The sequence below is a fragment of the Gracilinanus agilis genome, chromosome 1, assembly GCF_016433145.1.
Source record: "Gracilinanus agilis isolate LMUSP501 chromosome 1, AgileGrace, whole genome shotgun sequence".
NCBI classification, from domain to species: Eukaryota; Metazoa; Chordata; class Mammalia; order Didelphimorphia; family Didelphidae; genus Gracilinanus; species Gracilinanus agilis.
In genome coordinates, this window is record NC_058130.1 from 288,814,775 (window position 1) to 288,830,800 (window position 16,026).

The window sequence follows — 16,026 nt, forward strand, 5'->3', positions numbered from 1 at the left end:
GATTGTATATTCTCAACCTGTAGTTAATATGCAGAAAGACCTTTGGTCATTTTATTTATATTCTTATGATAAAGTTGTTACAGTCAAGTTTTCATTGAATTTTGTTGTTATTCAGGCATTCAGTCATATGTGACTCTTCAAGACCCCATAGATCATTGAGGTCCTTGGGGTTTTCCTGGCAAAGATAGTCTAGTAGTTTCCCATTTCCTTCTCCAGCGAACTAAGACAAACAGGGATAAATGACTTGTCCAGGGTCATACAGTAAATATCTACGACTAGATTTGAACTTGGGTCTTCCTAACTCCAGACCTAGTATTTTATTCACTCTATCGTATTATCTGTAAAAATAATAGTTTTGTTTCTTCTTGGCTATGTTTATTATCTAAATTAATTTTTCCTGTTTTAATGCTATAGATATAATTTCTAGTACAATGTTAAATTCTAGTGGTTAAAACGAGAATAATATTAGAAAGGCCTCTATCTTATTTCCATTGCATTTAATGCTGGCTCTTAGTTTTAGACAGATTTTTTTTTAATATATTAAGAAAAAAAATTCCTTTATTCTTATGCCTTCTTAATGTTTTTTTTTTAAATAGAAATGATTGTTACATTTTGTCTATTTAATCATGTGTTTTTGCCTTAATATAGTCTGTTTTTTTCATAGTTTTCCAAATTCTGAATGAACCTTTTATACATGGTATAAACCCTAAATGATGTATTTAATTTGAAAGTTTTGCATTAATATCTTTTAGGGATATTGGCATATAGATTTCTTTATCTGATTGATATCTCTCTGATTTAGGACTTTTTTCATAGAATGAACTTTCCTCAAATGTCTGAACGACTAATATTCGAATAATTGTTCTTTGAATGTTTTAAAATATTTTATCTCAATTACAAGTAAAAACAAGTTTTGACATTTGTTTTCTAAAATTTTGAGTTTCTAATTCTGTCCCCCTTCTTCTCCTAACCTTTTTCTGAGGTATTAAGCAATTTGATATGTTATTCTTGTGCAATCATGCAAAATATATTTCTATATTAATCAAGTGATAGAAGACATATTAAAAAAACCACCCACAAATAAAATAAAGTTAAAAGTCTGCCTTCAAATATCTATCAGTTCTTTCTCTGGAGGTGGATAGCAATTTTCATCATGAATCATTTGGAGATACCTTGGATCATTATATTGCTGAGAAAAGTGAAATAGTTCACAAATTAATGATATTGCTTTCACTGTGTGTACAATATTCTCCTGGTTCTGCTCACCTCTCTTTGCATCAGCTCATGTGTCTTTTGTGTAAGTGCACACACACGTGTGTTTGTATGTGTGTGTGTGTGTATAAAATCATCCTGCTTGTCATTTCTCATAGCACAATAGTATTCCATTACAATCATTTACCACATCTTCTTCAGCCATTCCCCGATTAATGGATATCTCCTCAGTTCCCATTTCTTTTCCACCATAAAAATAGCTGCTATAAATATTTTGTACAAATGATCCCCTTTTCTCTTTTTTTTCCTTTTTGTTATATAGACCAAATAATGGTATTGCTTGATCAAAGATTATGCACAGTTTTATAGCCCTTTAGACATAGTTCCAAGTTGCTCTTCAGAATGGTTGGTTCAGTTCACAATTTCACCTGCTCCAACATTTATAATTTTCCTTTTCTGTCATATTAATCAATCTAATAGGTGTGAGGTGATATCTCAGAGTTGTTTTAATTTGTATTTCTCTAATTAATAGGGATTTAGAGCATTTTTTCATGACTATAGTTACTTTCGATTTCTTCATCTGAAAGCTGTCTGTTTATATTATTTGACAATTTTCATTGAGGAAAGACATATTCATATAAATTTGACTCAGTTCTCTATCTATTTGAGAAATGAAGCTTTTACTGGAGACACTTACTGTAAAAAAATGGTTCCTCAATTTTCTGTGTTTTTTTTTCCTAATCTTGGTTGCATTGGTTTTGTTTCAGCATTTTACATAACCAACATCATCCATTAACATGTCATAATACTCTCTATTATTTGGTCTTAAAGATAGAGTGAGGCCAATGACTTTGGATGTAAATTTTATTGCAGTATGATTTGAAAAGGATGCTTTTGATATTTCTGCCCTTCTGCATTTGGCTGTAAGGTTTTTATATCCAAGTTTTTTTTTGTAGGGGCTCTATATCACTGAAATATAGGTATATTCCTTTCTATCCCTTCAATATCTTTCCAAAAGTCTGTCATATCTAACTTTTCAAAATTCTATTCACCTCCTTAACTGCTTTCTTGTTTATTTTTTGGTTAAATTTATCTAGTTCTAAGAAGGGAAAGTTGAAGTCCCCCAATAGTACAGTTTTACTGTTTATTTCTTCCTATAACTCATTTAACTTCCTCCCATTTACATTTATATTCATGATTACTGTGTATTTCTCTCCATTCTATTTCACCATTTCTTTTTCTTTTTCTCTTTTCACCCTCTCATCACAAGTGTTTTGCTTCTGACCAACATCTCACCCAATTTTCTTTTTCCTTTTATCACATACACCATGTCTTATTCTCCTTCTTGACTACTTCTATATAGCATGATACAATTCTATACTGAGTTGAGTATGTGCTAATCTATCTTTGAGCCACTTCCAAAGAGAATAAGTTTCAAGTACTGCCACCACTTCTTTCTTCCTCCACTATGTAATAACACTTTATGTGCCTCTTCATGTGAGATAATTTACCCCATTATAGCTCTCCCTTCCTTCTTCTTCCATTACAATCCTCTTTCTTACCTTTTAATTTCATTTTGTTTTGGGGTTGTTTTTTTTTTTATATTATCCCATCATAGTCAAGGTATTCCTATACCCTCTATGTATACTTTTAATTATTCTAAAAGTGATGTAGTTCTAAAGAAATTACAAGAGCCATCTTCCTGTGTGGGAATATAAACAGTTGATTCTTATTAAATCCTTTATATTTTTTCTTTACTGTTTACCTTTTTATTCTTCTCTTGAGTCTTATATTTGAAAATCAAATTTTTTGTTCAGCTTTGTGTTTTTTTTCATCAGGAGTACTTAAAAGCCCTCCATTTCACTAAATATCCATTTTCCCCTGAAGGATTATACTCAAATTCACTATGTGAGTGATTCTTGGTTGTAATCCTAGTTCCTTTATGTTCTGAAATATTATATACCAAACCCTCTCATCCTTTAATGTAGAAAGTACTAATTTTTTTGTGATATTGACTGTGGCTCCATGACATTTAAATTGTTTCTTTCTGACTCTTAGCAGTATTTATACCTTGAACTTGGAGTTCTAACGTTCACTTAAAGAAATACCAAAATGAAAACTCTCAAGAATATTATAACAAAATGTTAGAACTCCCAAAGTTCCACCAACACAGAATGACTCTAAGGAAAAGCATGTCTCTTCACCTCTACTCACCAATGCAAAATACAAGGGAAGAGTCTCTCCCAAACCAACCAAGGAAGGAAAGAGTCCTCCTCCAACCTGGCTTACTGATGCAGAGTGAATTAATCAGTCCCCAGGCTTAGCCTTTTATCCACCTTTTTCACTTCCTATATCTCTTCTTCTTTACAGGAACCAATTGCAGTCTCCCAATTTGCCTAGCACTTCCCCGGGGGAGCAGTGCTTGTGGCCTTTCAGGGTGTGACTTGTGAGCTCTTTTACTCAAAGGTTACCTAAGTAGGGGTACTTTAAATTCTTGATTTGATTAAAAATAGACAAAGGGAGAGTTAATTCTATCTTCACATTGTTCATTTGCTTCTTCTATGATTGGTTTATTTAAATTCTCTATTGCTTCTACTGTTAATCTTGACATTTCATATTTTAAAAAATATTTCTCAATTTAATTTGTCATTTTCCTTAGCCAGTTTTGTTTGACAAAAGATATTTGGATAATAATCCTTTATTTCATCTTTATTTGTGGAAATACAATTATTTATTAAGCACCTACTATGTACTAGGCCCTATGCTAAATTTTGGGAATATGAAGTAAGTCAAAAACTTATATATGTTGTGATTTCTCCTTTATGTATCTCTTTTAAAATTTGACAACTTGATGGTTTTTCTAGTTGATCTCTTTCCATTATTTAATATGAATTTTTTTCACTCTTTCATTTTTATTAATTTTTTTTCCCCATTGCACCACATTGGTTCCTAAGGAATTTGTTCTAGATCAGTGATTCCCAAAGTGGGTGCTACCGCCCCCTGGTGGGTGTTGCAGCTATCCAGGGAGGTGGTGATGGCCACAGGTACATTTATCTTTCCTATTATTGCTATTAAAATGAAAAAAAATTAATTTCCAGGGGGCTAAGTAATATTTTTTCTGGAAAGGGGGCGGTAGGCCAAAAAAGTTTGGGGACCACTGTTCTAGATGATCATTAAGGGTTTTTTAGGTCTAACATTCCATGATTCATCTTAAAAATTAGGCTTTCAATCTAAAATGATTTGTGTCACAATTATCAATGTAGTGAAATGAACACTGGGCTTTAGATTGCTGGGATTTGGGTTTGATTATCATCTTTGCCACTGGATATCCTGGATTAGGCTCTTAATCTCTCAGTCTCAGTTTCTTTACCCCAAAATGGTGATACTTGCATCAATGTAAATGCAAGAACCATCAAAGCTCAACTGTGATACTATATAAAAACAAAATTGAAGATGTCAGAACCAAGAACCATTCTGAGAATGAATTCCAAAACTTTGATTCTTATTAATAACTTCATGACCTTAGGTAAATGATTCATTTTCTGAGCCATAGTTTTCTTCTCTATAAAACAAGAGTTTGAACAAGATGACCTTTAGTTTCCATCTTGCTCTAAATCTGTGATCCTATGATTTTAGAGCTATTCCTCTACAACTTTCTAGGAGTCAGTTTTTGCATCCATTGTTTTTTTAACCCTTTTCCTGCTTTATTTGTCTTTTGTATCCCCAAGTTGACAACTCTATGCTCTCTTTTCTTTATTAGGTACAGAGTATCACTTTTGGCCTAATAGGTGGCCATGGCGACCTGCATAGTTGATAGCGCAAACCATTTGCCCTTTTTCTTTGGCAACATAACCCGTGAAGAAGCAGAAGATTATCTTGTGCAGGGGGGAATGGGTGATGGACTCTACCTACTTCGCCAGAGTCGCAACTACCTGGGTGGCTTTGCATTATCTGTGGCTTTTGGAAGGAAGGCTCATCATTACACCATTGAGAGGGAGCTGAATGGGACATATGCCATCGCAGGGGGGAGGACCCACATGAGCCCTGCTGAACTCTGTATTTATCATTCTCAAGAGTCTGATGGCTTGGTTTGTCTTCTGAAGAAACCTTTTAATCGACCACCTGGAGTAGAACCTAAGACTGGCCCATTTGAAGATTTGAAGGAAAACCTCATCAGAGAATATGTAAAACAGACATGGAACTTGCAGGTGAGCTGTTTCCTATTTCCAGTATAAAAAGATTTTGTTTCTATTTAAATTTAAATCAATTTCATGAAACCTTGCCTTCACCTTATTCCTTCATCACACATGGTAGTGTAGATAGATAGCAATTTGAATAGTTACTGACTTTAGCAGGTACAAGTCATGTTTTTAAAAGGTAACTTCCCTTTTTGTTATCACATATAAAATTTTAACAGCTAGACATTTTGAATTTATTTTTGTCTTGCTGTGGCAATTCATTTTTAGATTTAATTCCCAGTTTTTTCTATTCAAAAAAGCATTTCTTGAGCACTTTTTTTTTTGTAGAAGACACTGTACTAGGTAATGGAATATTTAGATAAAATATGGGCACTGATGCATGGAAGGGATATTGCACATACACAGATAACTATATAACTAATTCAAATACATATGCTTTTGCAATATACAAGTAATGCATAAAAATATGCAAAATACAAGTAAAAAGAAAGTCTGTGCTCTCCAGGAGCTTAGATTCTGCTGGAGGAAAACACATAAAAGGATGGAGCAGGATTAGAGGAAGATAAATTCTGGCAATATAAATAAAATCCAGCGAGCTCCATTTTTTTAAACTCTTCACTTCTGTCTTAGAATCAGTACTATGTATTGGTTCCAAGGCAGACGAGAGGCAAGAGTTAGGCAATGGGGGTCAAGTGACTTGCTCAGGGTCACACAGCTAGGAAGTGTCTGAGGCTAGATTTGAACCCAGGGCTTCCCATCTCCAGTGTCTGAGGCTAGATTTGAACCCAGGGCTTCTAATCTCCTCACTTCCTATCCACTGAGCCCACCTAGTGGCCCCTTGACCTCTAGTTTTGAATCATCAATTACTTGTTGAATATTTCCAATTGGATGTCTTATGGACATCTCGAATTCATTATAAAGACAATGAGATTCATTTTTTCTCCCTAAACCCTCCCTTCTTCCTAATATCCCTGTTTCATTCATTCACTTTTACAACCTAAGAGCCATCAACTTCTTATCCTGTTGATTACCATGACTTATCAATTCTGATTCCACAATATCTTTCAAATTCATCCCTGTCTCTGTTCACATAACTATCAACCTAGTTCCTTGTTACCTCTCTTATCTGGACCATTACAGTACCAAGCTACTTCATCACTTTGCCTTGAGTGCCTCCCTTCTTTAATCCATCCTTCACTCATCTGTCAAAGTGATATTCCTGAAGAACAGGTCTTGACCAAAAAAGCTAAAAAACAAAAACAAAAATTCACCAGTAACTCCTTACTGCTTTTAAGGCAAAATACAAACTCCTTTGTTGGATATTTAAGTCCCTTTGCAATCTGGTTCCAGCCTTACTTTCAAAGTTTATTACAAATTATTTCCCATTCAGACATAGTTTATATATTTCATTGAAAGTAGGCTTCTTGCTATTCCTCATTAAAAAACAACCCTACCCCCCAAACCAACCACTCCATCTCTGAACTCAAATGCCCATGCCTGGAAAGCACTTCCTCTTTAACTTATAAAACCTGTATCTTCTTTTAAAATTCCATTCACTTATGTGGAAATTTATTAAAATAAAATAAAGATAAAACATGAAAAAAATACAAATTAAAGTTCCATCACCTACATCAGGCCTTACTCTCCCACACAGAGAACCCTTATTTTGCCTTTTCTGAAGCTACAAAGCTAAGCAGTTTCTAGATGGTCAAGCATTTCAGAAGACACCACCCTGAGCTGATCAAACTTAGCCAGGATGTGGCTAAAGAACCCACTTCCTGAGCAATACAGTTTTATGTTGTTCAACTCTATCCTTGCTGCTTCTATTGCCTGTGAAAACTGAGATTTTAATATTCCCACCCATAACAATAAAACTCCTAGTAGGTTATGAATCAAGGGCAGCGACTTATACCAGAAAAATATAGTGAATTTGGGGATTGTGAAATGAGTTGATTTGCCATCCCTAAAGAGACCAGACTCTTTTGATAGGTCTATGAATGGGGCACTATGAAAAGGAAAGCTGAATTAAAAAGAATGGATTATGACCTTGTTCAGGTTTAGTTTGTTTTTAGTAAACAAGGTTTCAATTTTTCTCTAAAAATCCTAATTCAGAATCTTGGGTTAAATTTTTAGCTGCCTTTTTCTTCTCTCTCTTCTATCAGGATGTATTTATTTGGTATCTAATGATATGTACTTTGTATAAAACAACTTTAAAAGATTATAATCTCTAGCCTCTTGAAACTTCAATGGTTCTTTGTCTTAACAGATACGGGGTCTGATTTTATTCTGACCTTCACAGAATCTTCTCTGAATCCTTTCCATCCTCATTAAAATGGAGTTTTATTTTAGTATCAAGGATAAGATTCTTATGCAAAATAGAAGATCATCTTGCTGAAATAACTTGTATTTACTTTGTATATATTTTATATGTAATATTTCCTCTGATACAATATAAACATTTCTTGAGGGCAGAGCAGTTTCATTTTTGTCTTTTTATCCCTAGCACCTAACAAAGTTCAAGACACATACTAAATGCTTGTTGATTTATTGATTGATTGATGAAAAGAGTTACTACCTTTTTTGTTTTTCAAATTTATTAAACTTTTCATTTTTATTATTTATTTACTTTAGATTAAATTCAGGTGTTTTTTTTCCACTTTTCACCTGCCCACTGAGAAGACAAACAATATCAGTTACATATATGAAATCTTGGGAAATGTATTTCTGTATTAATGATATCACACAAAAAAGGGAAGTATAGAAATTATTTTATTTTACCTCAGTGTTCATTAGTTCTTTCTCTGGAAGTGGATAACATATTTTCATCATGACTTCTTTGGAATTATTTGGATCACTGTATTCATCAGAGTAGCCAAGTTTTTATATATGATCATCATTACAACATTGCTGTTATGGAGCACAATGATCTCCTGGATTCTTCTCACTTCACATAAGTCTTTCCCTGTTTTTCAGAAACTGTCCTCCTTTGTATTTCGTATACCACAGTAGTATTGTTATACTACAATATACACCACAACTTTTTCATCCATTCCCAAATTGATGGGCATACACATAAATCATTTGAATATGAATTTCTTTTCCTTTTTCCTTTGATCTCTTTGGGCTACAGACTTAGTAGTGATAATAGACATTGATAGTTTTGATTTCATCATGTGAAAACTGCCTATTTGTGTTCCTTGACCATTTGTTGATTGGAGAATGGCTTGGTTTTTTGTAAATTTTATATTTGTGAAATTTAACCTGAAAAAATCTAAAATGGAATGCTATCACATGGATAGTCTGGAGATCTGTCTCCCCAGTTTATCCTATGTCTTGTTTGTACATAGTTGTTTGTTTTCTCCTCTTTTAAACTTAATTCTTTGAGAGCCAAGGAATATCCTTTGCCATTCTTTGTATCTCTAGAGATTGGCACAATATCTAATAAAATAGTAGAAGGTTAATAAATGTTTTAATTTAATTAATGTCTTTTTAGAAGGCAGCTTGATGGCTCAGTGATGGGTCTGAAGTCAGGAAGACCCGAGTTCAAATCCAGCCTCAGATATTCACTACCTGTGTGACCCTGGACAAGTTACTTAACTCATGTTTGCTTTAATCCACTAGAAGAGGAAATAGCAAATTATTCTAATATATTTTCCAAGAAAACATCAAGGTCAGGATGGTCCATAGGCTCATGAAGAGTGAGACATGATTGAATAACTGAACAACAATTTTTGAAAAGCAGTAAGGTGGCAAAGTGGCTAGAGCACCAGGCCTAAAGTCAGGAAGACTTGATTTCAAATTTAGGCTCAGATACTTGTTGTGTGATGGCCCTGGACAAACCACTTAACAACACTGTTTACCTCAGTTTCTTCATCTTTAATATGAGCTGGAGAATTAAATGGCAAACCACTGTGAGATCTTAGCCGTGAAACCTCAAATGGAGTCACAAAGACTTGGACACAACTGAAAAGACTGAAAAATAATAAATATTTATTGGATGCCTAACTACTTGAGGAACTACAAAGTCCACCCCTATAGCTTTCAATTTTTCAGAATCTGGAATAAAATCAGAAACTTGTTATTTATTAGAATTCCATCTATGTACAATCCTTATTCTGTTATATTCACTTCTTTATTTAGAGGGCTGATAATCAAGAATCTTTACTCATCCTAGTTCCATTTGTTTATAGTATAAGTGATTTTGGGGGTCACTTTCTTGAACCAATAATAATAGGTTTAAGTTTCTTGGGATGGAATACTGGGGACCTAAATTTGCATACAGGGACCTGTAAATGGAAACTTAGAAATTCATGTCAGGATTTTTTTTCAACTTTTTCGTGTTCATCATCAGGGAACCAAAGATGCCTGGTGATAGTGACACTTCAAATTAATTTATAACATTTGTATGTCTCCTGATATGATCAGAAGTGTTGGCTGTTTATTTTTCATACTATTGTCCTATAAGAAATGTTGAAGGGATAATTTTGAAGAAACCCGAGAAAATCTATATTTCCTGAATACAATGGTCACAGAAACAGTTTAATGGTCATAGATATTAAATTGTCCTCTTCCTTTCTTGCTCCCTCTGTCTTCTTGCATTCACTGAGATCCAATTTCTCTCCTGATGGCATTGCTAGTTGCACTTTCACTCATACTCCCTTGTCATTGGTATTGCTTGGGCTGCTAGATTACTCCTTCTCGATTGTCATTTCACCCTTTAGTACTGTCACTCAATAACCTATCCTTCTTTGAGGTTCATTCAATTCATATTCATCCCATCAGTATTCTGGTAGCTCCTTTGTCTTCCTTTCTCAATGATGCCTGGCTCAAAATCTTTCTCTTTCCCCTAATTTTGTTCTTATTCTAAAGTGCTTCCTCATACTTACAGTACTCCTCCAAATACCCCAACCTTTCAGTTCTTCAATTTACTAATTTCCCATGACCTATTTCCCATACCATAGCTAAACACTGAGATAAATATGCTCTTGATTTTGCCATCATCCACAAGTGTTCTGAATCCATGTTTATGTATTCAGAATTGACTTTATGTGTTCATAATCTGATGTCATTCCACTTCTACCTCTGCTTTTCAATTCCAAAACCTGTTCCTGATCCTCACTACCACTTTTTATATCTTTCCCTCTCATTTTTTTCTTAGTCCATTAACTTTGCACTATCCACATTCTCTTCCCTTTCCCATCTTAATACTCCAGTGAACCAGTTCAATTTGACCCTCTCCTCTTCTTTTTAAAATTAATTGATTTATTTTCATTTTTAAAAATTTCATACACTAAAAACATACCTTCACTTTTTCTCCTTCCAATTCCTCTCCTCAGTTGAAAACAGCAGCATAACCCCGTCCCCCATTTAAAAATGTGTATTTTATTTTATGTATTTTATACATACAATTCAATCTCACTCTTATCTGGACTAGTCAAAAGGACAGAAATTGGATACAGAAATACATTATAAATATGTGTATATATATAATGAAGGATGCACCATCCCATATAGCAAAGATGACATTATATGGCTCAAAGGGAAAAGAGTACAAATATTTTTAGCCTCTTTTCCCCCAACCCTTGCACAAGGGAGACTAATTCCTATCAAGAGGAGAAATAGGAGGTTGGAACCCAAATTTGACTACTCTACTTTCTTCACAGAGAGAGGATACTGGGATAGAAATATCTATCTGCTCCCTTAAATGTTATTAGTCTAGGCATATAGTTTCAAGTTCAATCTAAACTTCTGATTGCTGATCATTAATGGGGAAAGGAGGTTTTATAAGTTTCACAATGAAAACACATACCAGGAGTCAAAGAAACCCATTTATACAAGTCAGAAGCAAAATGGAAATCAAAGAAAATATACATAGGCAAATTCATACTAGATTATATGGAGTGAAGGAGTTTTTCTTTAGAGAGTAAGGTAATGCAGCTCAATGAAGAGAGTCCTAGATCTCTTCCGAGGGAAAAGTTCCCTGAAATCTCTAGTGTAGTAAACTGGGATAGTCAAAGATAGAAGCCAGAAGCACCCAAAGCACATAGAAACTAATTAAAAAAATAAAAAAATGTATATTTTTCCATGTTCACACCATTCATTTTCTTTCCTTCTCCTCTTCCCTTCCCCCTCTCAGAGACAACAAGCAATTCCACTGGATTATATAAATATTATATCTATTTCCATATTATTCATTTTTGTAATAGACCAATCTTTTAAAACCAAAACCCCACATCATATGCCCATGTAAACAAGTAATAAGCTCTATGTTTTTTTAAGTCATATGTTTTTCTTCTGAGTTTCTACTCCCATAGTTCTTTCTCTTGAGTAAATAGCATTCCTTCTCATAAATCCTTTAGGAGTGTCCTTGATCATTGCATTGCTACTGGTAGTAGCAAAGTCCATTACATTTGATCATTCCACAGTGTTTCACTTTCTGTGTACAATGTTCTCTTGGTTCTGCTCATTTCATTCTGCATCATTTCCTGGAGGTTCTTCTAATTCATATAGAAATCCTCCAGTTCATCATTCTTTACAGCACAATAGTTAGGATTCCATCACCATCATATACAACAATTTGTTCAGTCATTCTCCAGTTGAAAGATAACCCCTTATTTTCCAATTTTTTACCACCACAGAGTGTGGCTAGGAATATTTTTGTACAAATATTTTTCATTATTATCTCTTTGGGGTACAAACTGTTATAATTATGGGAGGTCTCTTGATCTATTTGAGATGGTAAATTGATGTACAGAGAAAAATAAGATGACCTTTTTCCCCTATAACAGTTGCCCAGGCAGGGTCCTTCAGGTCTAAGAGGTATCATCAGGACCCACCTGGGGTTAATTGATATGTTGATTTGGGCTCTTTAGCTAGGATAACACCTTGTATTCTGACTGAGATTTCTCCCTTCCCAAAACAAGCTTGGAAACTGCTTTAGGAAGGTACTTTAAATTTTATATTGAACAAGTAGGATAAGGGTAAAGACTGTGGTATAGGAGACCCTATTCTAATGATTACTAATAAAATCTCAACTGCTAGCAGATGAAGAATCAATGTAGCTTCCCTCTGGTTCAGCCTGACCAGGACTAAACCAGAGTAGGTAAACTGCTGGGATATCTTTGACTTCTTCTTCAATAGATCTTCAGCCTTACAGTTGAGTTATTTCCACACTTCCTTCGTCTCCTGTCCACTTCCCGGATCCCTCCTGGGCCCTGGGAAACCTAGATATCTAGATGATGAAACTCCTAATATCTAGGGGCAGTAGACACCAAGGTGGTGGTCAGGTACAGGTTGGAACAGTATCTCAAGTACAGCAAGAGTTTGCAGAGAGATGTTTGCACCCTCTCACTCCAAGACCAGGATCCACCGATCTCCAGTCTTAGCACAGGTCAAAAAAACCCAGAATCCCTTCTCAGGATTCTCAACTGCCCCTCCTCCTGCCTTTCGCATGACTTCCCTGGGAACATTCCATCCAACTGACTTATTTGTCAATCAAAGGTGAACTTCAAGCTCCCAGAGATTCAATATAACAAAATCTAGTAGTTAAATTGCTGGGATCAAAGGTTAGATTAAGTCATAACTTACCAGCAATGTAGTATTAGTGGCTCAATTTTGCCATATCTCCTCCAACATTTATTATTATCCTTTACTGTCATATTGACCAATGCTAGGTGTGAGGTGGTACCACAGAGTTGTTTAATGTGCATTTCTCTAATCAGGAGGGATTTGGAACACTTTTTCATGTGATTATTGTTAATATTGATTTCTTCATCTGAAAACTGTCTATTCATGTCCCTTGACCATTTGTCAATTGGGAAATGGCTTGATTTCTTGTATATTTGACTTAGTTCCTTATAAATTTGAGAAATTAGACCTTTGTCAGAGATTTTTATTATAAAAATTTTCCCCAGTTGGTTGTTTTCCTTCTAATTTTGATTGCATTGTTTTTGTTTGTACAAAACCTTTTTAATTTAATATAATCAAAATTATTCATTTTACATTTTGCAATGTTCTCTGTCTCTTGCTTGGTCTTAAATTCTTTCCTTTTTCATAGATTTGACACTATTCTATGTTCATCCAATTTACTTATAATTTTCCTCTTTATATGTAAGTCATTTACCTATTTTTAATTTATCTTGGTATAGGGCAGTGATTGCAAACATATGGCATGGGTGCCAAAACTGGCATTCAGAGCACTTTCTGTGGGTACTTAACCACCTTCCCTCCCCATTCTGACCCCCAGAGTTTGTAACTAGAAAAGCAAAGGGACTTGGGCTGAGCTGTTCCCCTTCCCCTCTCCACCATGTCTGATGACATTTTTTTACATCTCCTGCCCCTCTTCCCAGCAGCCCAATGGGAGTGCACAGTGGGTAAGGTGAGTGGTTCACAGGTAGCAGATCTGGAGGGGAACAGAGTCCTTGGGCCACTCTCTTCCTCCTCTCTATACTATCTGAGGACATTCCTCAGTTTACCCACCCCTCTGCCCAATGGGAGTGTTTTCCTCCCTCCCCTGTGTAGGGTAAGGAGCAGGGCAGAGCATGCCAGACACTTGATTGGGGGGATTGGGCATGGCATGTGGTCCCGGGGAGGGGGGAGGAAGGCATGGAATTCTATCTCTAAAAGTTTTGCTATCATTGGTATAGAATGTGAGATGTGGATTGAAACCTAATTTTTTCCATATAGTTTTCCAATTTTCCCAGTGGTTTTTGTCAAATAGTGGGTTCTTGTCTCAAAAGCTGGGATCTTTGGGTTTACTGAACACTAGCTTGCAGAGGTCATTTATCCCATGTCTATTCCATTGATCCATCCTTCTGTCTCTTAGCCAGTAATATATTGTTTTGATGACTACTGCTTTGTAGTATAGTTTAAGATCTGGTACTGCTGGACCACCTTCCTTCACATTTTAGTTTCCTTGATATTTTTGATCTTTTGTTCTTCCAGACGAACTTTGTTATAATTTTTTCTGTAATTCTATAAAAAGTTTTTTGGTAGTTTGATAGGTATTTTACTGAATAAGTAAATTAATTTTGTTAGGATTGTCATTTTTATTATGTTAGCTCATTCTACTTATGAGGAATTAATGTTCTTTCAATTATTTAGATCTAATTTTATCTGTGTGGAAAGTGTTTTGTAGTTGTGGTCATATAATGCCTGAGTTTACCTTGGCAAATAGATTCCAAAACATTTAAATTGTCTAGAGCAGTGATGGGCAAACTATAGCCCACAGGCCAGATGCGGCCCCCTGAAATGCTCTTTCTGGTTGCGTGACATTATTCCTAATCTGACAGATACAATGAGTAGGATATAATACAATGAAACTTTGAAAGTTGCCTTAGAAACAGACTGACAGATGAGTATTTCCTTTCCTTTGGCTCCCGCTCTTTAAAAAGTTTGCCCATCACTGGTCTAGGCAATTTATATTTTTGTAAATATTTGTTCATTTCACCTAGATTGCCATATTTATTATCATATAATTAGGCAAAATAGCTCTTAATAATTGCCTTAATTTCCTCTTCATTAGGGTGAGATCCCCCTTTTCATTCATGATACTGTTAATTTGATTTTCTTCTTTCTTTTTTATTAGATTAACCAATACTTTGTTTTTTTTTCAATATACCAGCTCCTAATCTTATTTATTAGTTCAATAGTCCTTTTACTTTCAATTTCATTGATTTCTCCTTTAATTTTTATGATTTCCAATTTAGTTTCTCTCTGAGGGTTTTTAATTTGTTCTTTTTCTAGTTTTTTTTAGTTGTATGCCCATTTTATTGATCTCCTCTTTCTCTTTTTTGCTAATATAGGCACTCAGGAATTTATATTTTCCCCTGAGTACTACTTCAAAACCCAAAGAAACTAAAGCATCTTAAAGAAAGCCCAAAGAGGGCAGGGTTCTCCTCTCTCCAACTCTACTCTACCCTTTATTCAGGCCAAAGGGTGTTGATTTCCAGCAATAAGAGGAAAGAGTTCTATACCAATGGGCTTTGGGGCTAGAAATTTTATACACATACACACACATATATCTTTGGATCTTATTTATATATAATATATATATATGTGTGTTTTCATATGTAAGTGGTTAGATATGATTCTGCATTCTGAATTCTTCATTTCATTTTTCTATTAGGAAGAGGGCTGTATGTTCATCAGTAGCCCTATGGAATTATGATTGGCCATTACAATTGTAGGATTAAAATTCTTAATTATAGTGATCCCTCACCAATCATGGGAGTATGTTCCAGAGACTCTTGCAACAGGTGAAAATCTGCTAAGTAGTGGCTTCATATTTATTTTATTATTTATATATATTTTAAGGCTTTATAAACCCTTTCCACTCTCCTATAAACCTTTTCCACACTTATTAACCTTTCCCACACTCTTATAATACTCCATATGCTCTTAAACACTTTCTGCACTTTTAAATCTATGTAATTTTAAGAACATATAAAATTGTATATGGGTACTCACCAATGAAGTACTATACCACAACTTGAATGATGAAGATCTTGAATTATGTAGCTCTGAAGTAGTACTGATGGTGCTGACCATGAGATAAATGTACTGCCCAGCCAAGAAGACCATTATAGCTCTTCTGAAGGCACCACTTCATCAGGCA

The 16,026-nt window shown here is 34.7% G+C and overlaps 1 protein-coding gene across 1 annotated transcript in view; it reads left to right on the top strand.

Moving 5' to 3' along the window:
• Positions 1-5,006: 5,006 nt before the first annotated feature.
• Positions 5,007-16,026, top strand: part of SYK (spleen associated tyrosine kinase) — a 131,967-nt gene continuing 120,947 nt past the window's right edge. The window contains exon 1 of the mRNA XM_044680173.1: positions 5,007-5,420. Coding sequence (XP_044536108.1) covers positions 5,007-5,420 — 414 coding nt within the window. The remainder of the gene's footprint in view (positions 5,421-16,026) is intronic.